Source organism: Triticum urartu, chromosome 5A (genome assembly GCF_056163025.1).
Source record: "Triticum urartu cultivar PI428250 chromosome 5A, HENAU_Tu73, whole genome shotgun sequence".
Classification (NCBI taxonomy): Eukaryota; Viridiplantae; Streptophyta; class Magnoliopsida; order Poales; family Poaceae; genus Triticum; species Triticum urartu.
In genome coordinates this window covers 447,055,936-447,080,506 of record NC_141877.1, presented here as the reverse complement: position 1 = coordinate 447,080,506, position 24,571 = coordinate 447,055,936, and the positions used below count along the sequence as shown (strand labels likewise).

At 49.1% G+C, this 24,571-nt stretch overlaps 2 protein-coding genes across 3 annotated transcripts; both read left to right on the top strand.

Annotated features, from left to right (window-relative positions):
* The first annotated feature begins 14,792 nt into the window (after nt 1-14,792).
* LOC125556185 (NAC domain-containing protein 26-like) lies at nt 14,793-16,123 on the top strand. Of its 2 annotated transcripts, none has more exons than XM_087526381.1 (2): nt 14,793-15,388; nt 15,499-16,123. In XM_087526381.1, the coding sequence occupies exons 1-2, from the start codon at nt 14,885-14,887 to the stop codon at nt 15,976-15,978; spliced, it is 984 nt and encodes a 327-aa protein (XP_087382507.1). In that variant the 5' UTR covers nt 14,793-14,884; the 3' UTR covers nt 15,979-16,123. The 2 variants fall into 2 exon arrangements, with proteins under 2 accessions (XP_087382507.1, XP_048574925.2); XM_048718968.2 differs by having other exon boundaries at nt 14,863-15,388; nt 15,496-16,123.
* A 117-nt stretch (nt 16,124-16,240) lies between these two features.
* LOC125556184 (AT-hook motif nuclear-localized protein 17-like) lies at nt 16,241-18,264 on the top strand. The gene has a single exon (XM_048718966.2). It carries the CDS (start codon nt 16,851-16,853, stop codon nt 17,859-17,861), a length of 1,011 nt encoding a protein of 336 aa, XP_048574923.2. The 5' UTR covers nt 16,241-16,850; the 3' UTR covers nt 17,862-18,264.
* The last annotated feature ends 6,307 nt before the right edge of the window (nt 18,265-24,571 follow it).

Genomic DNA, 24,571 nt, shown 5'->3' with positions numbered 1-24,571 from the left:
ATTCATCATAAGAAATAATAGGAGGATATTGGGAAGTCTCTTCCCTTTCATTAGTATTCTCTTCATCCTCTATTTGTTTTCTTTTCTTTATGTAGTTGGCAATATAAGGATTTTCAATACAATTCACCACACAATACATATAAATTTTCTCTAGATCAAAATCAAGAAATCTATCAAGATTAAACTTTGGAATACCCTCAGTTATACGTTTCATTTCCTCATACCCCAAAAGAATACTAAGCTCTTTATGATGCTCAAGGGTAATCAAATTATCACAATTTTTTGATACGATTCGGTCATGAAACAATTTGCATTGGAGATTTAAATGACCATGTTCATAGCAAAGTTCACAAGGGGTGCGAAAAATATTGAATTTTTCAGCACAATCATCAAGACTTTCTTGCAACAATTTAGTTTCTAATTACTTATGCCTCTTGCAATATCTATCTTCCCTATTTGGTGTATACATGCAAACTCAATGCACTCCACAAAAATTGACATGTTTATAGGAGACATTTTCGACATAACTAGTGCAATCATCATTAGTATCATGGATATTCAAAGAATTCGTACTAACAACATTGCAATCATGCTCATCATTCAAAGATTTAGTGCCAAACATTTTATAGACTTCTTCCTCTAGCACTTGAGCACAATTTTCCTTTCTATCATACTCACGAAGGATATTAAAAAGATGAAGCGTATGAGACAAACTCAATTCCATATTTTTGTAGTTTTCTTTTATAAACTAAACTAATGCTAAAACAAGAAAATAAAGACTCGATTGCAAGATCTAAAGATATACCTTCAAGCACTCACCTCCCCGGCAACGGCGCCAGAAAAGAGCTTGATGTCCACTACACAACCTTCTTCTTGTAGACGTTGTTGGGCCTCCAAGTGCAGAGGTTTGTAGGACAGTAGCAAATTTTCCTCAAGTGGATGACCTAAGGTTTATCAATCCATAGGAGGCGTAGGATGAAGATGGTCTCTCTCAAGCAACCCTGCAACCAAATAACAAAGAGTCTCTTGTGTCCCCAACACACCCAATACAATGGTAAATTTTATAGGTGCACTAGTTCGGCGAAGAGATGGTGATACAAGTGCAATATGGATAGTAGATAAAGGTATTTGTAATCTGAAAATATAAAAACAGCAAGGTAACTAATGATAAAAGTGAGCGTAAACGGTATTGCAATGCTAGGAAACAAGGCCTAGGGTTCATACTTTCACTAGTGCAAGTCCTCTCAACAATAATAACATAATTGGATCACATAACTATCCCTCAACATGCAACAAAGAGTCACTCCAAAGTCACTAATAGCGGAGAACGAACAAAGAGATTATGGTAGGGTACGAAACCACATCAAAGTTATTCTTTCCAATCAAAATCCGTTGGGCTATTCCTATAAGTGTCACAAACAGCCCTAGAGTTCGTACTAGAATAACACCTTAAGACACAAATCAACCAAAACCCTAATGTCACCTAGATACTCCAATGTCACCTCAAGTATCCGTGGGTATGATTATACGATATGCATCACACAATCTCGGATTCATCTATTCAACCAACACAAAGGACCTCAAAGAGTGCCCCAAAGTTTCTACCGGAGAATCACGATGAAAACGTGTGCCAACCCCTATGCATAGGTTCATGGGCAGAACCCGCAAGTTGATCACCAAAACATACATCAAGTGAATCACGTGGTATCCCATTATCACCACAGATACGCACGACAAGACATACATCAAGTGTTCTCAAATCTTTAAAAACTCAATCTGATAAGATAACTTCAAAGGGGAAACTCAATCCATTAAAAGAGAGTAGAGGGGGGAGAAAACATCATAGGATCCAACTATAATAGCAAAGCTCGCGATACATCAAGATCGTATCACCTCAAGAACACAAGAGAGAGAGATCAAACACATAGCTACTAGTACATACCCTCAGCCCCGAGGGAGAACTACTCCCTCCTCGTCATGGAGAGCACCGGGATGATGAAGATGGCCACTGGAGAAGGATCGCCCCCTCCGGCAGGGTGCCGGAACGGGTCTAGATTGGCTTTCGGTGGCTACGGAGGCTTCTGGCGGCGGAACTCCCGATCTATCGTCTGTTCTGGAAGTTTTAGGGTACGTGAGTATATATGGGTGCAGGAAGTACGTCGCTGGAGCTTCGGGGGGCCCACGAGGCAGGGGGGCGCGCCCCCCACCCTCGTGAGCACCTCCCTTGGCTCCTGACGTGGGGTCCAAGTCCATCTGGTAGCTTTCCTTCCAAAAATAACTTCTTCGATTGATTTCGTTCCGTTTCGACTCCGTTTGATATTCCTTTTCTTAGAAACACTGAAATAGGCAAAAAAACAACAAATCTGGGCTGGGCCTCCGGTTAATAGGTTAGTCCCAAAAATAATATAAAAGTGGATAATAAAGCCCAACATTGCCCAAAATAGTAGATAACATAGCATGGAGAAATCAAAAATTACAGATACGTTGGAGACGTATCAGGCGCCTCTGTGCCGGGCTATGTCATGACGCAGTTCATACGAGTCTTGTCTGGTGTATTCGGCCCGGCCGGATTTGCTTTTAGTATATCCGGCGTGACGGTCGTCGTCACGCGTTGGGGCGCGCCCCCGTGATCCGTAGATTGATCTTGTATGTCCTGCTTTGTTTTCCAATACGTCCCACAGGTCCTGCGTGTAGCCTCGGGCCTTGGTGTTTTTGTTTGACTGGCGACGGGGTGTGGGCTGTACTTAGGGATGATATGCCGCTTTGTCTCGGCCACGAGGTGGCCGGTCAGCCGCATCATACGCTGGTAGTGTAGGCCTTAATGCTTCCTCCTCGAGTTGGGGTAGCAACCTGCGCTTTGGGTAACTTTTGGTTGGGCGCTCGAGTTCGTATTCCTCGGCTGCCAGGACCTCGGTCCATCTATCCGCTAGCAGATCTTGATCAGCTTGAAGCTGCTGCTGCTTTTTCTTCAGGCTTTTTGCTGTGCCTATAAGCCGGCGCTTGAAGCGCTCCTGCTCGGCGGGATCCTCAGGCACGATAAATTCTTCGTCGCCGAGGCTCACCTCGTCTTCGGAGAGGGGCATGTAATTTTCATCCTCTGATTCTCCGTCTGCCTCCTGTTCCTTAGGGCTAACTTGTCTATTGAGGGAGTCCTGGGTTAGGGGGTATCCGGACAGCCAGATTATATCCTTTGACCGGACTGTTGGACTATGAAGATACAAGATTGAAGACTTCATCCCGTGTTCGGATGGGACTCTCCTTGGCGTGGAAGGCAAGCCTGCCAATACGGGTATGTAGATCTCCTTCCTTGTAACCGACTCTGTGTAACCCTAGCCCCCTCCGGTGTCTATATAAACTGGAAGGTTTTAGTCCGTAGGACAACATACAATCATACCATAGGCTAGCTTCTAGGGTTTAGCCTCTCTGATCTCGTGGTAGATCAACTCTTGTACTACTCATATTATCAAGAACAATCAAGCAGGACGTAGGGTTTTACCTCCATCAAGAGGGCCCGAACCTGGGTAAAACGTCGTGTCCCCTGCCTCCTGTTACCATCCGCCTTAGACGCACAGTTCGGGACCCCCTACCCGAGATCCGCCGGTTTTGACACCGACATTGGTGCTTTCATTGAGAGTTCCTCTGTGTCGTCATCATTAGGCTTGATGGATACTTCGATCATCGATAGCGATGCAGTCCAGGGCGAGACTTTTCTCCCCGGACAGATCTTTCTATTCGGCGGCTCCACACTGCGGGCCAACTCACTTGGCCATCTAGAGCAGATCGAGAGCTATGCCCCTGGCTATCAGGTCAGATATGGAAACTTGAACTACACAGCCGACATCCATGGAGACTCGATCTTCAACGGATTCGAGCCCTTGCCGAGTGCGCCGCACGGTCACGATGAGCATGACTTAGCTCTACCATCAGACGGTGTTCGGGAGATCGCACCGGCGACCGCTCCGACCCTCAAATCAGAGCCAATTGCGCCATCCAGTGACGGGTGGATAGACCCCGCCGCGGAGGCCGCACTCTCATCAGCGATCGAGCCGAGTATCGACCTTACCCTTCACAAGAGCCGTGACGCCAAACTGCCGGATTCTTCCCCGACCACGGATTTCGAACCGCCTACGCCCGTGCCTATCGAATCCGACTGGGCGCCGATCATGGAGTTCACCTCCGCGGATATCTTTCAGCACTCGCCCTTCGGCGACATACTAAACTCATTAAGGTCTCTCTCTCTCTCTCTCTCTGTCAGGAGAGCCCTGGCCGAACCATGTCCGACAGAATTGGGATGCGGATGACAAAGAAATTCGCCGCCCACCCACCACCCACTTAGTAGCCACTGTCGACGATTTGACCGACATGCTCGACTTCGACTCTGAAGACATCAACGGTATGGACGACGATGCAGGAGACGAATAGGAACCACTGCCCACAGGGCACTGGACGCCCACTTCATCATATGATGTATACATGGTGGACGCACCCAAAGAAAACGACGACGAAGAACGGAAGGACGCAGTGAAGGGTTGTTCCCTCGAGAAGCAGTCAAAGCGGCGGCGTAAGCGCCGCTCCAAATCCCGCCTCGGCAGAAACAGCGATCATATAGACCCAGCGATAGAGCAAGGTGAGCCAGCGGACGACAAACACAGCATCGAACCATCGTCCAACCATGGCAACACGAAGAATCAAACCAAACAACCCGACTCCGTCGAAGATAATAGTCCGGATGACATCAGACCAGACAGGCACCCAGAGCAACAGAATACCCATCAAAGGCATGTTGCCACTGCGAGGAGTCTGAAAAAGTAGAAGCAAAGGCTCAGGGTTGCACAAGACACACTCAGAATCAGATGGAGTGAAGTACTCAACACTGCAGCAAAGTACGGCGGTAATCGCCACACCAAGAGCTACCCGAAGCGAAAGCTGCTACCTGAATTCGATGAGGAGGCCTTAGATCCCCCGCAATCAAAAAACAAAACAGCCATCCGGTCGGATAGACGACCTCGTTGCCAACATAGAGTGGCAAACGACGCCGCACAAAAGCCAGTACGCGATCCACGTGAGGGCTCGCACCAAAAGGACGGCACAACCAGATCCATCTACGGGCCACGCAAGCGCGCTCCAGCATGCAATGCAACACAACAAACATCTGAATACCACGGTACACCCAAATACAGGGGTGCCGCACACCCCCTATGTTTCACCGATGAGGTGCTGGACCATGAATTTCCAGAGGGACTCAAACCCATAAACATGGAGGCGTACGACGGAACGACAGACCCTGGGGTCTGGATTGAGGACTACATCCTCCATATCCATATGGCTCAAGGAGACGATCTCCACTCCATCAAGTACTTACCCCTCAAGCTCAAAGGGCCAGCTCGACACTGGCTTAAAAGCCTCCCCGACAACTCCATTGGAAGCTGGGAAGAGCTCGAAGACGCTTTTTGGGTGAATTTTCAAGGGACCTATGTCCGACCTCCGGATGGCAGACGATTTAAGTCATATAACTCAACAGCCCGGAGAGTCAGCCCGAAAGCTTTGGAACAGGTTTCTCACTAAAAAGAACCAAATAGTCGACTGTCCGGACGCCGAAGCCTTAGCAGCTTTCAAGCACAGCATTCGAGATGAATGGCTTGCCAGACACCTCAGCCAGGAAAAGCCGAGAACAATGGCAGCATTAACAAGCCTCATGACCCACTTTTGCGCGGGCGAGGACAGCTGGTTAGCCCGATGCAGCACCAGCGACCCAAGTACATCCGAAGTCAGGGACGGAAACGGGAAACCATGACGCATCAAAAACAAGCGCCGGAATAAAGAAGACAACCCGAAGAGCACGGAGGTAAACACTGGATTCAGAAGCTCTCGACCAGGTCAGCAAAAGCTGCCCTCCAAAGGCAACAGAGACGAACTGTCCAGCCTAAACAAGATACTGGATAAAATATGTCAGATCCATAGCACCCCCGATAAACCTGCAAACCATACCCATAGAGAATGTTGGGTCTTCAAGCAGTCCGGCAAGCTCAACGCCGAACATAAGGGGCAGGATACACCAAGAGAAGACGAGGACGAGCCTTGCAAGCAAAGCACTAGGGAACAGAAGAAACTCCCACCAGAAGTCAAAACAGTAAACGTGCTGCACGTGACAAAGGGGAGAAACAAAGCAGCACTCCTAGAGACACATGCCCCAGGACCTATCACCGCGGAGTTCTGCCACTGGTCGTCCCAACCGATCACCTTTGACCATCGGGATTACTCGGCAAGTATCCGGCGTGCAGGATGGGCTGCCTTGGTGTTAGACCCAATAATTGACAGATACCACTTCACACGAGTCCTGATGGATGGCGGCAATAGTTTAAACCTGATATATCAGGACACAGTCCGCAAAATGGGGATAGAACCAACAAAAATTAGCCATAGCAATACTACCTTTAAAGAAGTAACACCACGTGGACCGGGCTACTAGAGGTTATATTCGGCTTTCCCGATAACTTCCGCAGCGAAAATTTAACGTTCCACATCGCTCCATTCCAAAGTGGCTATCAAGCACTACTCGGACGCGAAGCTTTCGCTCGCTTTAACGCAATACCGCATTACGCTTCTCTCATGCTTAAGATGCCCGGTCCACGTGGCATCATTACAGTAGATGGAAATATTGAGCGCTCCTTGCGCACGGAAGACCGTGTGGCTGCCTTGGCAGCCGCACACTAAACGGCCTCACCAACTAAAGCATCTGACGGGTCGTTAAGACCACAGACGCGGTTGGATGAGTTCGGATATGTAATTGATACAGGTTTGATGGCTATACCCCTATTACAATACAAGGGGCTCAAGGCACGCAAAAAAAGTGGCAATTAGGCTCAACTTTACTCATTTTGAACTGTACATGGTTTATTTAGTATAACCTACCTTTTGCACGACAACTTTTCAACTAAGTTCCTCTCTTTTTCAGATGACTATCGTGCTACACCCGTCCAGAATACGGCACAACGGAGACACAGGCGCAGACGTGCAGCAGGGACCCGTTCTAAGGATTCTTTTTAGATTAAGACCCTGCGTAAACCTTTTTTACTATCTCTTGTTGATACACATCCCTCGGATTCTCAGTACAATTGAGAAGGATGCTGACGTATTGGCATGTGGCCATGTCAAAATATTACACGTACCTGGACACCAGGGGCTTATTACAAAGGGCACTGTTTCGACCCGGTTTACAACATAAAGACCGAATACCCTAGGGAGTGTTCGGCGTCGCGAGTTTGGCCTTATATGCATCAGCTCTGAATCATGTCTTTGGCGAAATGTTGGGTTTGCCCGGCTCCTGTGTTTTGCTGCCTTACATTCCGCTCTATCAGCTAAGGCGGCACCAGGAGAACTACTGCAATTGTGCCCTGGTTCATCCGGACGAGCACCTCAGTACAGAAAGCCGAAAACTGACTGTCATGATATAGCGTGAGACTGGTCAACCACTCGATGACCTAGCGGAATCTTCGGGATTCCTCCGCCTTAACGAAGGGCCATTTCCCGGCCAGGCATGTACGCGCCCCGAATCTGGATGAGCGCAGAGCCACCAGGGGCTATATAGTAGCCCCACTGTCAAACTCCTCTGGCTAAGTGAAAGTGTTAAAGTATTATAGTCTGATTGCCTAGTTCGCTGCGCTATCACCTCCTTAATGGACCAAGATGTTGGATAAAGTGTGAACATGTGTCTTCTGCAAACACCCCCGCATTATATGCGTGGGGGCTGAAGCCGACGATTGCCATCTTTCAGGTTATATACATATATACATCAACGGCCGCACAGGAGGCATCATAGCACTTTCGGGCAAAAGTATAAATACAGCCTTGATAAATTCAATAAAACATTGTTCCTACAATGGGAATACATGTCACTTAAACATAATATTCTTCGAGCACTGAGCCTCTATCAAACGAGCGCCTTCAAGAACTTCTTCAAAGTAGTGCTCGGCAGCCACTCGGCCTATGGCCGAACCCTGTGCTGCAACAGTGGTGGCATCCATCTCCGCCTAGTATGTTTTGACACGGGCAAGGGCCATCCGCGAGCCCTCTATGCACGCTGACCTCTTTACAACATTGATGCGTGGCACAGCACCAAGGAATTGTTGCACTAAGCTAAAGTAGCTATTCGGCCTTGGCCCTCCTGGCCACAGATGATCCACTACGGACCTCATGGAAAGTCCGGATAATCTATGGAGCTCGGCCCAACCGGTCAATCGCTCATTCAGCAACAGCGGACGGACTGGAGCGTGAAACTGTGACCAGAACAGCTTCTCCACTTCAGGACCTTTCTGATCCTTGAAGTACTCGGCCGCATCAGCAGCACTTGCAGCCAAATCCATGTATTCATCCGCAGAACTCCATAGCTGGTCTAGAGGAGCATATTTTGGATCTTCGAACTTAGTCCGCGACAAGAAGGGCTTCCCAGAAACGATGTCTGCAGCTTGATTCAGCTCCTCCTTCGTCGCTCTAATTTTGGAGCGGGCTTCCTTGGCAGCCACCCGGGCCTTCTCCAGGTCCGTCGCCTTCGCCCGGTTTTCTTCTTCAAGAAGCCGGTAACGGTCAGCAGCATCTTTTAACTCCACGGCCATCTTGGAAATTTTTTCTTTGCTCTCGCAATGTGCGGCCTGTTCGGCCCTTAAACCCTCGGCCGCCTTTAACGCGGCCGCATTGCTGCTCCTTGCGTGCTCCTTGGCTCGGGCAAGCTCCGCCCGAAGGGTCTCCACGGTGGTAGCTCCATCTGCAGTCACAACATATTAAAGATACTGGCATCATGCTGCTCTTACTATGTGACAATCACCAGAAAAATCACTGACCCTGTGCCTCGTCAAGCCGCTTGTTGACAAGCACGTGTCGGCTTCTGCCGCATCCAGCTACCGCTTTAGTTCGGCAAACCCATCAGTCCGGCTAGCCACCGGAGCTTCCACCACCTGCACATAAAGGCAGTCTGGTAATTACCTGGGACTATGATCCTCTGTTTGCCGCCGTTTTTGACGACAACCAGAGTCTTAGGGGCTACTATCTACACAGGGCACATCTAAAAATGTGCGGTATTGTCAAAAATGTACGTCATTTCACGTACCACAAAACTCGTTAGTAGACTCATAAAGGCTTCATGCAACCCGCTTTCGGCGGACGAAATCCTTTCAATCACTGTACCCATCAACGTGTGGTGCTCTTCTGAGATAGCCGCTTGCTCCAGCAGATCCCTAGGTACGTCCGACCGCACACCGGACGGTGCCGGACTCTTTTGATTGCTCTCTTCGGGAGTCGGATGTTGAGGACTTCAGGTGGCCATAGGATTACCTTCTGGCCTTGCCGGATCTGGAGAAACCCTCCGCGACGACCCCTCGGGGTCGCCCGCTTCGTGAGGCGGTGTGGCAGGGGGAGGCATTTCGCTCTCCATCATCTCTGGAAGAAGATCCCCAGAAGACGAGCTCTGCTGAGAAGGGCTAAGATCCGAACTGCAAGATAAATGCTTCGATTATTTTCCTCAGAAGTAAAGCAAGATATTTTCGTTATTAAGTACCCTTTTACTTACAGCTCGGTGGAGGGCTGGTCCCCTTGAGGGCATAGTACAGCCAGGGTATCCCCCAGGGCAGGACCCTCCGGTGGAGATTTCTTCCCCCGTTTGGAGACCATTGTCTCGGGGTCCTCAGAGGCGGTTCTCTTCCTTCCCTGGGGAGAGGAAGTTTCAGTTCCTCCTCCCCGGCTAATCTCCTTCATGGAGGCGCTAGCCTCCTTGTTCCCCCCTTTATCCTCTCCTGAGGGCGCTTGATAAGGCACGATCTCCAGCATCCTGGTTAGCACGGGATTTGGTGAGGTCTCAGGGAGGGGGCGGACACGTGATCAACTTTGCCTTCGCTATCCAATCCTGGACAAAGAGAGGTTTTTTTGGCAACGTTGCTATAAATAAAATGGACAGTGTGTTCGGATGCGGGGCTAATTACTTGGGTATCCAGGTGATTGCAGCTCAGACCTGCATCCTCGGTGATGTCCGGACACATTATTTATGGTCCAAAGAACAATTTGTACATCTCTTCGTGCATCATGCCGAGGAAATGTTGGATAGCTCGCGGTCCTTCCGGGTTGAATTCCCACATGCGAAGGGGCTGGCGTTTGCAAGGCTGGACTTGACGAACTAGCATAACTTGCACTACCATAACCAGACTGATATCTCTCTCGAAGAGATCTCGGATACGGCTTTGCAATATTGGCACGTCCTTGGCTGGACCCCAGCTCAGCCCCCTGTTGATCCATGACATCAGTTTTGGTGGGGGACCTGAGCGAAAGGCGGGGGCAGCTACCCACTTGGCACTTCGGGGAGCTGTGATGTAGAACCACTCCCGCTACCACAATCTGGACACCTCTGGGAAGTAACCCTTAGGCCATGGAGCATCAGCAATTTTGCTTATTGAAGCGCCTCCGGACGCTGCGTGCTGCCCCTCGATCAGCTTCGGCTTCACATCAAAGGTCTTGAGCCACAGGCCGAAGTGAGGGGTAATGCGGAGGAAGGCCTCGCATACGACAATAAATGTCGAGATGTGAAGAAGGGAATCCGGGGCCAGATCATGAAAATCTAGCCCGTAATAGAACATAAGACCCCTAACGAAGGGATCCAGAGCGAGGCCCAGTCCTCGGAGGAAGTGGGAGACAAACACGACGCTCTCGTTGGGTTCGGGAGTAGGGACGACCAGCCCTCGGGCAGGCAGCCGATGCGAAATTTCGGCGGTCAGATATCTGGCCTCTCTCAACTTCTTGATGTCCTCCTCTGTGACGGAGGAAGGCATCCACCGACCTTGAAGGTTGGATCCGTACATGGTTGAAGGTCCGAAGTGCCTAAACCTGAGCTTTGGGTGTTGGAACTCGATGCGAGAGGCGGATTCGATTAAGATCGAGAGGAAAAGGCCTTGTCCCCTTTATAAAGAGGGTGAATATCAAGCGTCATCCTCATGGCCGTTTGGGACTTGCCTAAGATTTAGGAGTCCTACCAATAGGCACGGTTGGGTTACCCACGTCCGTGTTAATGAGAATCCCATAATAAGGGGACACAATCTCTGCTTCGACAAGACATGCCAAGGAAACCGCCTCACGAAACATGCTGAGGTAGGTTATGAAAAACGATTCGAATAAAGACCTGGCTGTGGTGTGATGTCACACTACGGGGTACGTCAGCAGATTAGATTTGTGTAAATATTATTCCCTCTACGGTGGTATGTGGAACTTATTTTGCAGAGCCAGACACGATCCTCGTGTTCAAAATCTTCTATTAAGTATTCGGAGGAGGAACCCGCCTTGTGCATGCCGAAGACAATCTGCGCGCCAGACTCATCGTCATTGAAGCCTGGTTCAGGGGCTACTGAGGGAGTCCTGGATTAGGGGGTATCCGGACAGCCGGATTATATCCTTTGGCCGGACTGTTGGACTATGAAGATACAAGATTGAAGACTTCGTCCCGTGTCCGGATGGGACTCTCCTTGGCATGGAAGGCAAGCTTGGCAATACGGATATGTAGATCTCCTTCCTTGTAACCGACTCTGTGTAACCCTAGCCCCCTCTGGTGTCTATATAAACTGGAGGGTTTTAGTCCGTAGGACAACATACAATCATACCATAGGCTAGCTTCTAGGGTTTAACCTATCTGATCTTGTGGTAGATCAACTCTTGTACTACTCATATTATCAAGAACAATCAAGTAGTACATAGGGTTTTACCTCCATCAAGAGGGCCCGAACCTGGGTAAAACATCGTGTCCCCTGCCTCCTGTTACCATCCGTCTTAGACGCACAGTTCGAGACCCCCTACCCGAGATCCGCCGGTTTTGACACCGACACCCATCCTCCCGCTCGAAGCCTGGCTAGAGGGGATTGTCTTCGTCTTCGGCACTATCCGCAGTGTTATTGTCTCTTGTGCCGGTATCGCTGCTTTTGCTCTGGCGGGGCTTAGAGCGGCGCCGATGATGCCGGTGCTTAGATTGCTTCTCGAGGGGATTATCCTCCGTTGCCTTATTGCCATCGCTTTCTTTGGGGGTGTCCACCAATATATATATATATATATATATATATATATCATATGATGAGGTGGATGTCCAGCGCCCTGTGGGCGGTGGTTCCTGTTCTTCTCCTGCATCGTCGTCCATACCGTTGACGTCTTCGGACCCGAAATCAAGCATGTCGGTTAAGTCGTCGACAGTGGCTATTAAGTGTGTGGTGGGTGGGGAATGAATTTCTTCGTCGTCCGCTTCCCACTCAAGCCGGACATAGTTCGGCCAAGGGTCTCCTGACAAGGAGAGAGACCTCAATGAATTTTGCACATCGCCCAAGGGCGAGTGCTGAAAGATATCCGCGGAGGTAAAATCCATGATCGGTGCCCAATCGGATTCGATAGGCATGGACGCAGGCGGTTCAGAGCCTATGGCCGGGGACGAATCCAAGGGTCTGGCAACACAGGTCTCATAGGAGGTGAAATCAGTGTTCGGCTCTATCGCCGCTGAGTGTGCGGCCTCCGTGGCAGGGTCCATCCACCCGTCCTCGGACGGCACGATCTGCTCCGGATTGAGGGCCGGAGTAGCCACAGGTGTGATCTCCCGAACACTGTCCGACGGTAGAGCTAAGTCATGCTCGTCGTGACTGTGCGGCGCACCTGACATGGGCTCGAATCCGTCGAAGATCAAGTCTCCGCGGATGTCGGCAGTATAGTTCAAGCTTCCAAACCTGACCTGATGGCCAGGGGCGTAGCTCTCGATCTGCTCCAGATGGCCAAGCGAGTTGGCCCGCAGTACGAAGCCGCCGAATACGAAGATCAGTCCGGGAAGAAAAACCTCACCCTGGATCGCATCGTTGCCGATGATCGAAGGAGCCATCAAGCCTTTACGTGACGGCACAGTGGAACTCTCAATGAAAGCACCAATGTCGGTGTCAAAACCGGCGGATCTCGGGTAGGGGGTCCCGAACTGTGCGTCTAAGGCTGATGGTAACAGGAGGCGGGGGACACAATGTTTACCCAAGTTCGGGCCCTCTCGATGGAGGTAATACCCTACTTCCTGCTTGAGTGATCTTGATGATATGAGTATTACAATAGTTGATCTACCACGAGATCATAGAGGCTAAACCCTAGAGGCTAGCCTATGATTATGATTGTTGTTCTACGGACTAAACCCTCCGGTTTATATAGACACCTGAGGGGGCTAGGGTTACACAGAGTCTGTTACAGAGAAGGAGATCTACATATCTGAATCGCCAAGCTTGCCTTCCACGCAAAGGAGAGTCCCACCCGGACACGGGACGAAGCCTTCAATCTTGTATCTTCATAGTACAGCAGTCCGGCCAAAGTACATAGTTCGGCTGTCCGAGGACCCCTTAATCCAGGACTCCCTCACTCCTCACAATGAGGTAAATGCCTACGTCATCCTTCTAGTTGTATTGCTTGAGTTTCGATTACAAGGGAGCGAATACACTTGACCTATCTCTCGATCGATTGTTTCTTGAGTTAACCCGTCATTGGGTCTCGCCTTTATATACATAGGTCGGGATCCGGCGGCTTACAAGAGTCCGGTTCATATCACACAATGTAACCGACCCTGTCTCTAAATTACCTCGCCTTGTTAGGCAAGCTACCATCATGCGGCTCACACCTTCGGGTCTTGAGACGCCTCCGGGTCGTGGCCTTCAACAGCCCGCTTATAAGCCGCCTTCGGTCTTCTTAGGCCTTACTGCGCCTTCCATTGTAAGTCTCCAATAATATGACCCGGCCCCTCCTGGGCGGGTCATATCACGGGGTTATATCCCCAACAGTGTGGGTTGTGATTGGGATTTCTATCTATCCGGTCGTTGGGTTGCCTTGGTCGGTCAATAAAGCACATGGGCAACGATCATTGCTTTCTATCATTGGTAAGTATACAAGACAATTACAATGCAATACGAATATAATCACTTGCAGGCGATTCGCTAGAAACATCCTTCAAATGTTTCACTTAACATCTCGGTTGTTTTTTTCCGTCGCAATTACAAGATGAGGAAAGGCATATCAAAAAAATCTCATAGTCCATTAGCCTACTCAACCAAACAACTTATGTGTCACCGAAAAAAGCTATGGGCAATGATCATCGTCAAGGTGAATACACACATAGTATGAACATAATCATATATCGTCAAAGCTATGGGTCATCTAGTTCATCTAATGTCCGGAGACTCTAGAAATGCACACATGGTTTTTTGTGTAAACACACAGGGGGTCGGCTATAGTATATGGTAAATGCATGGGGGTGGAATGTATAGTACATCCCCACAAAAAAAGAATGTGTAGTACATATAGGTAGATTTAACTCGATTGATCAAATGTCATAGATAACAACAATGTTGCTAGCTATATATTGTGCACATAGTTGGTGAGACAAATGTGGGTGTGTGTTTGCTTTTGCATCACAAAACAAGGCAACAACAACATAAGCATGCAAATGGGACGAGCAGGTAGGTAGTATGAGGACAACATATGCACACGTTAAGAAGAATAAGAACAAAACTGAATGTGCGACCTGGCATGGCGATGGCTTAGAGAAGTTCGAGAAACTGATCACCTGTCACCACCAGGGCGTGGCCCCCATAGTAGGATAAGGAGAGCCAAGTTGTAAAGACAATGAAGCTATCTTTATCCATCCACTACCGGTAGGAACCAAATTAAACAAAGGTCATAAAGTGTTAAGGCTTCTTTGGCAAGTACCTTGCCGATACACGCATTGTCTTATATTTAAGCGCCCCCTCCTGTATCCCAAGCTCATTGTATTTCGTCAATAGTTGTTTACATCTCTATGACCGCCTCCCATATTTGTGCCACCCCAGAATCCATTGCCTAAAGAGTCTTCGCCATGGCAGACCACCTTCAAGTTCAACAACAACACCAACACCAACTAGAGCTCTCTTCGGGGTTCAGGTTCCACCCTACCGATGAGGAGATCATCACCTCGTACCTGGTCCCCAAGGTGCTCAACCCAACCTTCACCGCGATAGCGATCACGGAGGTGGATCTGAATAAGAACGACCCGTATGAGCTCCCCAAGAAGGCAAAGATGGGGGAGAAGGAGTGGTACTTCTACTGTCAGAAGGACCGCAAGTATCCCACGGGGATACAGACCAACCGGGCCACGAAAGCCGGCTACTGGAAGGCCACGGGCAAGGACAAGGAGATCTTCCACCCACTGCCCACTCTCATCGGCATGAAGAAGACGCTCGTGTTCTATAAGGGCAGGGCGCCTAGGGGGGAGAAGACCAACTGGGTCATGCACGAGTACAGGCTTGAGATCAGCAAGCAGCCTGCATATGGCCCATCTACCGCCATCGCCAAAGCTGCCGCCATTAATGCATCTTCCAAGGTATTTAAACCTAGAGTAGTAATGCATATGAATCATGAACACGCCTGCATGTACCTAGCTATTGGCCATAGTTGATTTGCACTGATTTAATTTATGTATGTTGGTAGAAGGAGCGTGTGGTTTGCAAAATCTTTCATAAGAACATTGGAGTCAAGAAGGTGGTGACCCCGTCGTACGCCATGCACATGCCCATGTTCATAGGAGGAGAGCAGCAACAGGGCTCCCTCAACTCATGTACGTTCCCGCCTCCCATGGACTACGGCGCATCGTTGTCGCTAGCGCCTTCGTTGTTTCTGTCTGAAGATTCTTCGTACCAATTGCATGCCGCCAGAGTCGGCTTGGCGATGATGGGCAGCTTGGTGCTCCCCATGGTGAACAACCCCCACCACGAGATGATGGGCGGCAACCCAATGGTGTCCTACCAACAACAACAGATGATGCAGATGCAGATGCAAATGGGTGCAGACCAGTGCTTCATGGTTGGGGTTGAGCCTGGGAGCGAGTCGTCGTCCATGGTGTCCGGAGAGGGCGTTGACCGGCTGGGCAACAACGTCCAAGGCAATGGCGCCACAACAACCATTGACAGTTAATATGGGTATGGATGAAATGTGGAAGTACTCATGGTCAGATGATCCAAGACAAGATATATATGTATGTCTGTATGCATGAATCAACCATCCATCAACAGATTGATTGATATATACCAACACCTATCATGGTTTGCACCGCGTTTTACTTTCCAGCATGATCGCAAGAGAGTTTGCATGCATTGCCCGACTTGCCTAGCCTCTCTTGCCTTAATATGTGTCAGATTTAATTTATGCTCCATCTGTATTAAAATAAAGTTATTTAAACTGCAAAACCGTCTTATATTTAGATACAGAGGAAATAAGAAATATAATTTTTAAAGGAGAATAACCCTGGCTTCTGAATCAAATTATGTATACCACCATGAAGAAGACATACTCTCGTATAAACAGGGAAGACTAAAATAGCTAGCTACAAAATCGCACCTGATATTTTTACTGCGAATTCAAATTGTGATCATCTGGGATCTGGCCTTGCTCTCTCAGGCTAGGCAGTGGATCGGCACGCCCAAAAAAAATGGACACCGGTGTGGAAAAGACAAAAGGATAAAAGGGATACCCTCCCAGAGCCCCAGAGCCCCAGTCCATCTCGCCAACGGTGGCAGTGTGGCACCGCCTCCGCTGCTCAGGCTCATCCTGTCCTGTTCCTACTGCAGCTAGCTAGCCTGCTACCTTTGATCTCTTCTCCGCGCCCACCACCCCCATATCACTTTCTTATCGACGACCGCTAGCTCCATCCCGCTCCCAACTCCAGAGAACACCCACGACTAGCATCGCCCAACTTGCTCGTGACCCATTGCTCTCTCTAGCAGCCGCATCTTGCAAGCTTCTACTGCTACGCTCATCATTCGCGACCACGTGAGCTTCCTTTCTCCATGTCCTTCGGCAAGGCGGACATGAGCAAGGAGGGCATGTACCAGGAGCGCAAGGACGCGCCGGCCACACGGTTCGCGACGCCGCCGCCGATGCACCACCGCCATGCCGGCCACGGTGACCAGCAGCAGCAGCAGCTGGAGTGCTTCTCTGATGAGGTGGACAGCCGGGGTACCGCCGAGATGAAGGAGCCCGGGGGCAGTGCGGCCGGCTCCCAGCTCGTTTCAGGCGGCGGCGTTGGCGACGGGTCGAGCATCGAGGTGGCCAAGAAGCGGAGGGGGCGGCCGCCGGGGTCCAAGAACAAGCCGAAGCCGCCCGTGGTGATCACGCGGGAGGCGGAGCCCGCGGCGGCGATGCGGCCGCACGTGATCGAGATCCCCGGGGGCCGCGACGTCGCCGAGGCGCTGGCGCGCTTCGCGAGCCGCCGCAACCTCGGGATCTGCGTGCTCGCGGGCACCGGCGCCGTCGGCAACGTCTCGCTCCGCCACCCCTGCCCCACGGCGCCCGGTGCTGCCCCGGCCGTCGTCGTCTTCCAGGGCCGGTTCGAGATCCTCTCCATCTCCGCCACCTTCCTGCCCCCGGCCATGGCCGCCGTGGCGCCCCAGGCCGCGGCCGTCGCTGCCGGGCTCTCCATCTCGCTCGCCGGCCCGCACGGCCAGATCGTCGGCGGCGCAGTCGTGGGCCCGCTCTACGCCGCGACAACAATCGTCGTCGTCGCCGCCGCCTTCACGAACCCCACCTTCCACCGCCTCCCCGCCGACGACGACGCGCCGATGCCCGTCTCCGTGTCGCTCTCCGGCAGCGCGGACGCGGACGAACACCGCGCCCGTCAGCACCAGCCGGAGCCGCAAGAGCAGCGTCACCAACGGCGGCAGGCGCCGCACTTGACCCCGTCGGCAGCACAGCCCGTGGAACCTTGTGGCATGCCCGTCTACGCCTGCCACCCGCAGCCGCAAGAAGTGATGTGGCCGCTTGCTGCTCGCGCGCCGCACCAACCGCCACCGCCGTACTGATCAGAGAGAATGTGTACGCCCTTTTACCAGATTGCCTGCATCCTGCAAGGTTCATGGCTAGATCTGCATTAACCTTAGCTGCACCTTAGGGTTTAACCCTCTGTTTTCTTGGGCTTCTACTTCTGATTTCGACATTGATCCGCATTTCGTACGGGGAACTGAGAATTGAATGTCAACCTGCGTTTTCTTGCAAGCTGCATGCACGTCGCAATAAACTATAGCCCATTATTATCTGTGTTTGGCAATCTCAACCTAACCAAATATAGTTCATATGCCAGTATTTAGTTGTACTACGTTTGTTTTGTTTTGTTTTGCACAAGCGCCAAGATTAGTTCTACTGGCTAGCTAGCCCCCAACCAACTGCAAGTTGTACATGTACTTGCACTTGTACCATCTGTGCTGATAATTGAGAGCCTAAATACTACTCCGTACCATATAATGGGGGAGCTTGCACTGCACCTCCCCATTATGTTTTTTTTCTTGCGAAAAAGCATAATGGGGGAGGTTCAGTGCACTGCAGGCGTGCCCATTCCCTTCCGTCGAGCCATTGATTTGTGGTTGTCTACCGTATGGGCATTTCAGCCAAAGGGCATAATTGGATTGTCGTTTCCACTCAAATACCCTTGTAGAAAATATACGGACCTCCGTCGGCCGTTTCATTTCCAGCCGAAACTCCTTCGCAGCTCGGTAAATTACACCTGTAAATTAAATACCGGTGTATTTAAATACCAAAAATGCTAGGCCTACGTAAGGTTGCTATGTAACCTACCTAAATTTTCTTTTCCACCAACTAAAGCCCAATTAAAGACTGCCAAATCATCCTATACGTAAGGTACGTAGGAACCTTTTCGTAGATGTAGCATTGCTCAATAAATACACCCAATCCAAGCGCGCCCTAAGCCGTGTTTCCTACTTTCGCTCTACTCTAGCCCAGTATATATGCACTTCAGCACTTGCAAAAAAAGAAGATGCTAGACAACAGAGGGTCCCAGAGGAATTCTAGATAGTTCTAGTTCTTAGGGTTTTTTTCCTGCGTCGGTTGTTTGATTCATAGGATTACTCCATTTTTACTTTTATTACTATTTATTTTTAATAGTTTTCATGGGATTTTTTTATCCACTCCAGCCTCATGCGAAGAATCCTACATTTTTCCTCCATACAAATCGAACAACCCACTAATCATGTAGTATTGAAGTGGACCTACCACTATATTTGTCATGTTCCCGCGTTTTACAAATCATGCAAACCAAAGAGGCCCTTGTTATTGACAATCATTGATCGTTATTTTACCATACTTTTGTAGTTGCAAAAATCTGATGTTTGAAATAAGGAGTCTTAAACGAGGTTTGTTCGTGTAAACAAGTTCTCTCCTCTCTGAACCCTAGCACCGCCACCCCTTTGTTGAAAAGTCCCCCACCCCATACCCCCAATCTCCATCAATGTTGGAGTGTGGGGAGGCCTCGATCCACTTGATTGAGTGTTATTTTTTCCCGCTTGGGGGATTTTAGCATACACTTCTTTTTTGAAGGTTGTGATCTTGGATATGTGTATCTTGCAGTGAAGACAACTTCGAGGTGTTATTTCCATGACGTTGATCTGGTAGGATTCTGGACTTGATGACCTAATGTCCGTGATCAACAATGACTAACACTGACTCAAGCAATGGAGAGATAATAAAGGTGGTGCGCCATCGGCTTGTTTGAGAGAAAGAACAAGATCGGTCTAGATATCTCGATATAATTTCTTTACTCCTTACTTTTAGGAGTGTTTGTACCATAGATTGGTCGATAGATCCGAGAACCCTTTGCGAAACCATAATATGTTTTTTTATGTAGACTTAGACTTAGAAATAGCAAAACGATACATTTTTTTCTTTCCCTATAAGCAAAGTTCTCCTCCCCTCCAAGCTCCACCGCACAGCCATGGATTCTCCTCCCCTTCACCTACCGCTTAATGACACGTCTTTTCCTTTCCCTGTAGGACAAAGTTCTCCTCCACTCCAATATCCACCGGCCAGCCCTTGGATTATCCTCCCCTTTGCCTGCCACTTCGTCGACTGGTGGAGGAGGGTAGAATCTCGGTGCCTCGTCTCTGGCTAGTAGCTTATGCTAGGATGTTTTTCAGCAGGGGCGGCGCTCAGACGGATGGCGACACCTCATCTTCGAGTTGGTCTTTCGGGTTTCAATCCTCCTCTAATTTGTTCGTTGGGCGGAATCGACGGAGCTCCCACGTATATTCCTGCCATCTGAAAGGTTAGGGTCTATCGTTGTTTGTGCGCGGTGATAAGATATGATGTCAGACACTTCAGATCGACTCAAGGGTTCAACAGTGACAACTACAGCTTCAGGATGTTTGTCGTTAGGGGCACGTACACGAAGACTTTCTAGCCATCATCAGCAAGGTATGGCTCGTTCTGACGCGGCAATTGTAGTTGGTGATCTCGCCACCTCGATGTAAATTTTATTATGTCTGGGGGCTTAATTTTTTCGAAAAAAGGTTGAACCATCGACCCATGTGAGTGATGCACAGAGCCATACTGGCAGCTTCGTAAGAGCATCTACAACCGGACCCCTCAAACCCGTCTCAAACGCCTGGGCAGGCCGCCCGATCGCTGCCCAGTCACAAAATTTGGACCCAGACAGGCCCCTCAAACGGTCCTCAAACGCCCGGGCTGACCGGCACCCCCCATATCCAGCCCAAATATGGGGCAGATATGGGGGCGCCCGGGCACGCCCGCCACGTCGGACCTGGCCCATGCTGGCCCACCCGACCCCACTTATATTCGTCCCAACCTCTTGCCGGACCAAACCCTAGACACTTCACTCCACTCCCCTCCGTCACCCGAGCTCACCTCCAGCGGTTTGCGACCTTCTCCGCCATGGCAGGCAGCGGATCAGACTCTGACCAGTCCGGATCCGTCGACTGGGGAGTCGTCCCGTGTGGGTTGGAGGAGGCAATGGCAGTTCGCATGTTGGGTAACGTAGTAATTTCAAAAATTTCCCTACGCACACGCAAGATCATGGTGATGCATAGCAACGAGAGGGGAGAGTGTTGTCTATGTACCCTTGTAGACCGAAAGCGGAAGCGTTAGCACAACGCGGTTGATGTAGTCGTACGCCTTCACGATCTAACCGATCCAAGTACCGAACGCACGGCACCTCCGAGTTCAGCACACGTTCAGCTCGATGACGTCCCGCGAACTCCGATCCAGCAGAGCTTCACGGGAGAGTTCCGTCAGCACGACGGCGTGGTAACGGTGATGATGTTGCTACCGACGCAGGGCTTCGCCTAAGCACCGCTACGATATGACCAAGGTGGAATATGGTGGAGGGGGCACCGCACACGGCTGGGAGAGATCAACTGATCAACTTGTGTGTCTAGAGGTGCCCCCCTGCCCCTGTATATAAAGGAGCAAGGGGGGAGGCCGGCCGGCCCTCTATGGGCGCGCCAGGAGGAGGAGTCCTCCTCCTAGTAGGAGTAGGACTCCCCTTTCCTACTCCTACTAGGAGGAGGAAAGGAAGGAGGAGAAGGAGAAGGAAGGAGAGGGAGGAAAAAGAGGAAAGGGGGGCCGGCCCCCTAGTCCAATTCGGTTTGGGCTAGGGGGGCCGCGCGCCCTGCCTCCTCTCTTCCACCACTTGGTCCATGAGGCCCATTACTTCTTCCTCGTATTCCCGTAACTCCCCGGTACCCCCGAAAATACTCGAATCACTCGGAACCTTTCCGATGTCCGAATATAGTCGTCCAATATATCGATCTTTACGTCTCGACCATTTCGAGACTCCTCGTCATGTCCCGGATCTCATCCGGGACTCCGAACTACCTTCGGTACATCAAATCACATAAACTCATAATACAATCGTCACCGAAACTTTAAGCGTTCGGACCCTACGAGTTCGAGAACTATGTAGACATGACCGAGACATGTCTCCGGCCAATAACCAATAGCGGAACCTGGATGCTCATATTGGCTCCCACATATTCTACGAAGATCTTCATCGGTTAGACCGCATAACAACATACGTTGTTCCCTTTGTCATCGGTATGTTACTTGCCCGAGATTCGATCGTCGGTATCTCAATACCTAGTTCAATCTCGTTACCGACAAGTCTCTTTACTCGTTCCATAATACATCATTTCGCAACTAACTCATTAGTTGCAATGCTTGCAAGGCTTAAATGATGTGCATTACCGAGAGGGCCCAGAGATACCTCTCCGACAATCGGAGTGACAAATCATAATCTCGAAATACGCCAACCCAACAAATACCTTTGGAGACACCTGTAGAGCACCTTTATAATCACCCAGTTACGTTGTGACGTTTGGTAGCACACGAAGTGTTCCTCCGATAAACGGGAGTTGCATAATCTCATAGTCATAGGAACATGTATAAGTTATGAAGAAAGCAATAGCAACAAACTAAACGATCAAGTGCTAAGCTAACGGAATGGGTCAAGTCAATCACATCATTCTCCTAATGATGTGATCCCGTTAATCAAATGACAACTCATGTCTATGGTTAGGAAACATGACCATCTTTGGTCAACGAGCTAGTCAAGTAGAGGCATACTAGTGACATTCTATTTGTCTATGTATTCACACATGTATTATGTTTCCGGTTAATACAATTCTAGCATGAATAATAAACATTTATCATGATATAAGGAAATAAATAATAACTTTATTATTGCCTCTAGGGCATATTTCCTTCAGTCTCCCACTTGCACTAGAGTCAATAATCTAGATTACACTGTGATGATTCGAACACCCATCGAGCCATGGTGCTGATCATGTTTTGCTCGTGGAAGAGGCTTAGTCAACGGGTCTGCAACATTTAGATCCGTATGTATCTTGCAAATTTCTATGTCTCCCACCTGGACTAAATCCCGGATGGAATTGAAGCGTCTCTTGATGTGCTTGGTTCTCTTGTGAAATCTGGATTCCTTCGCTAAGGCAATTGCTCCAGTATTGTCACAAAAGATTTTCATTGGACCCGATGCACTAGGTATGATACCTAGGTTGGATATGAACTCCTTCATCCAGACTCCTTCATTTGCTGCTTCCGAAGCAGCTATGTACTCCGCTTCACATGTAGATCCCGCCACGACGCTTTGTTTAGAACTGCACCAACTGACAGCTCCACCGTTTAATGTAAACACGTATCCGATTTGCGATTTAGAATCGTCCGGATCAGTTTCAAAGCTTGCATCAACGTAACCATTTACGATGAGCTCTTTGTCACCTCCATAAACGAGAAACATATCCTTAGTCCTTTTTAGGTACTTTAGGATGTTCTTGACCGCTGTCCAATGATCCACTCCTGGATTACTTTGGTACCTCCCTGCTAGACTTATAGCAAGGCACACATTAGGTCTGGTACACGGCATTGCATACATGATAGAGCCTATGGCTGAAGCATAGGGAACATCTTTCATTTTCTTTCTATCTTCTGCAGTGGTCGGACATTGAGTCTTACTCAACTTCACACCTTCTAACACAGGCAAGAACCCTTTCTTTGCTTGATCCATTTTGAACTTCTTCAAAACTTTGTCAAGGTATGTGCTTTGTGAAAGTCCAATTAAGCGTCTTGATCTATCTCTATAGATCTTAATGCCCAATATGTAAGCAGCTTCACCGAGGTCTTTCATTGAAAAACTCTTATTCAAGTATCCCTTTATGCTATCCAGAAATTCTATATCATTTCCAATCAGTAATATGTCATCCACATATAATATCAGAAATGCTACAGAGCTCCCACTCACCTTTTTGTAAATACAGGCTTCTCCAAAAGTCTGTACAAAACCAAATGCTTTGATCACACTATCAAAGCATTTATTCCAACTCTGAGAGGCTTGCACCAGTCCATAAATGGATCGCTGGAGCTTGCACACTTTGTTAGCTCCCTTTGGATCGATAAAACCTTCCGGTTGCATCATATACAACTCTTCTTCCAGAAATCCATTCAGGAATGCAGTTTTGACATCCATCTGCCAAATTTCATAATCATAAAATGCGGCAATCGCTAACATGATTCGGACAGACTTAAGCATCGCTACGGGTGAGAATGTCTCATCGTAGTCAATCCCTTGAACTTGTCGAAACCCTTTCGCAACAAGTCGAGCTTTGTAGACAGTAACATTACCATCATCTTTCAACTTTGCTTTCTCAAGGAACGCATTAAAATTCATCGGAACAACAGCACGGGCCATCTATCTACAATCAAACATAGACAAGCAAGATACTATAAGGTACTAAGTTCATGATAAATTTAAGTTCAATTAATCATATTACTTAAGAACTCCCACTTAAAAAGACATCCCTCTAATCTTCTAAGTGATCACGTGATCCAAATCAACTAAACCATAACCGATCATCACGTGAAATGGAGTAGCTTTCAATGGTGAACATCAATATGTTGATCATATCTACTATATGATTCACGCTCGACCTTTCGGTCTCAGTGTTCCGAGGCCATATCTGTATATGCTAAGCTCGTCAAGTTTAACCTAAGTATTCTGCGTGTGCAAAACTGGCTTGCACCTGTTGTAGATGGACGTAGAGCTTATCACACCTGATCATCACATGGTGTCTGGGCACGACGAACTTTGGCAACGGTGCATACTCAGGGAGAACACTTTTATCTTGAAATTTAGTGAGAGATCATCTTATAATGCTACCGTCAATCAAAGCAAGATAAGATGCATAAAAGATAA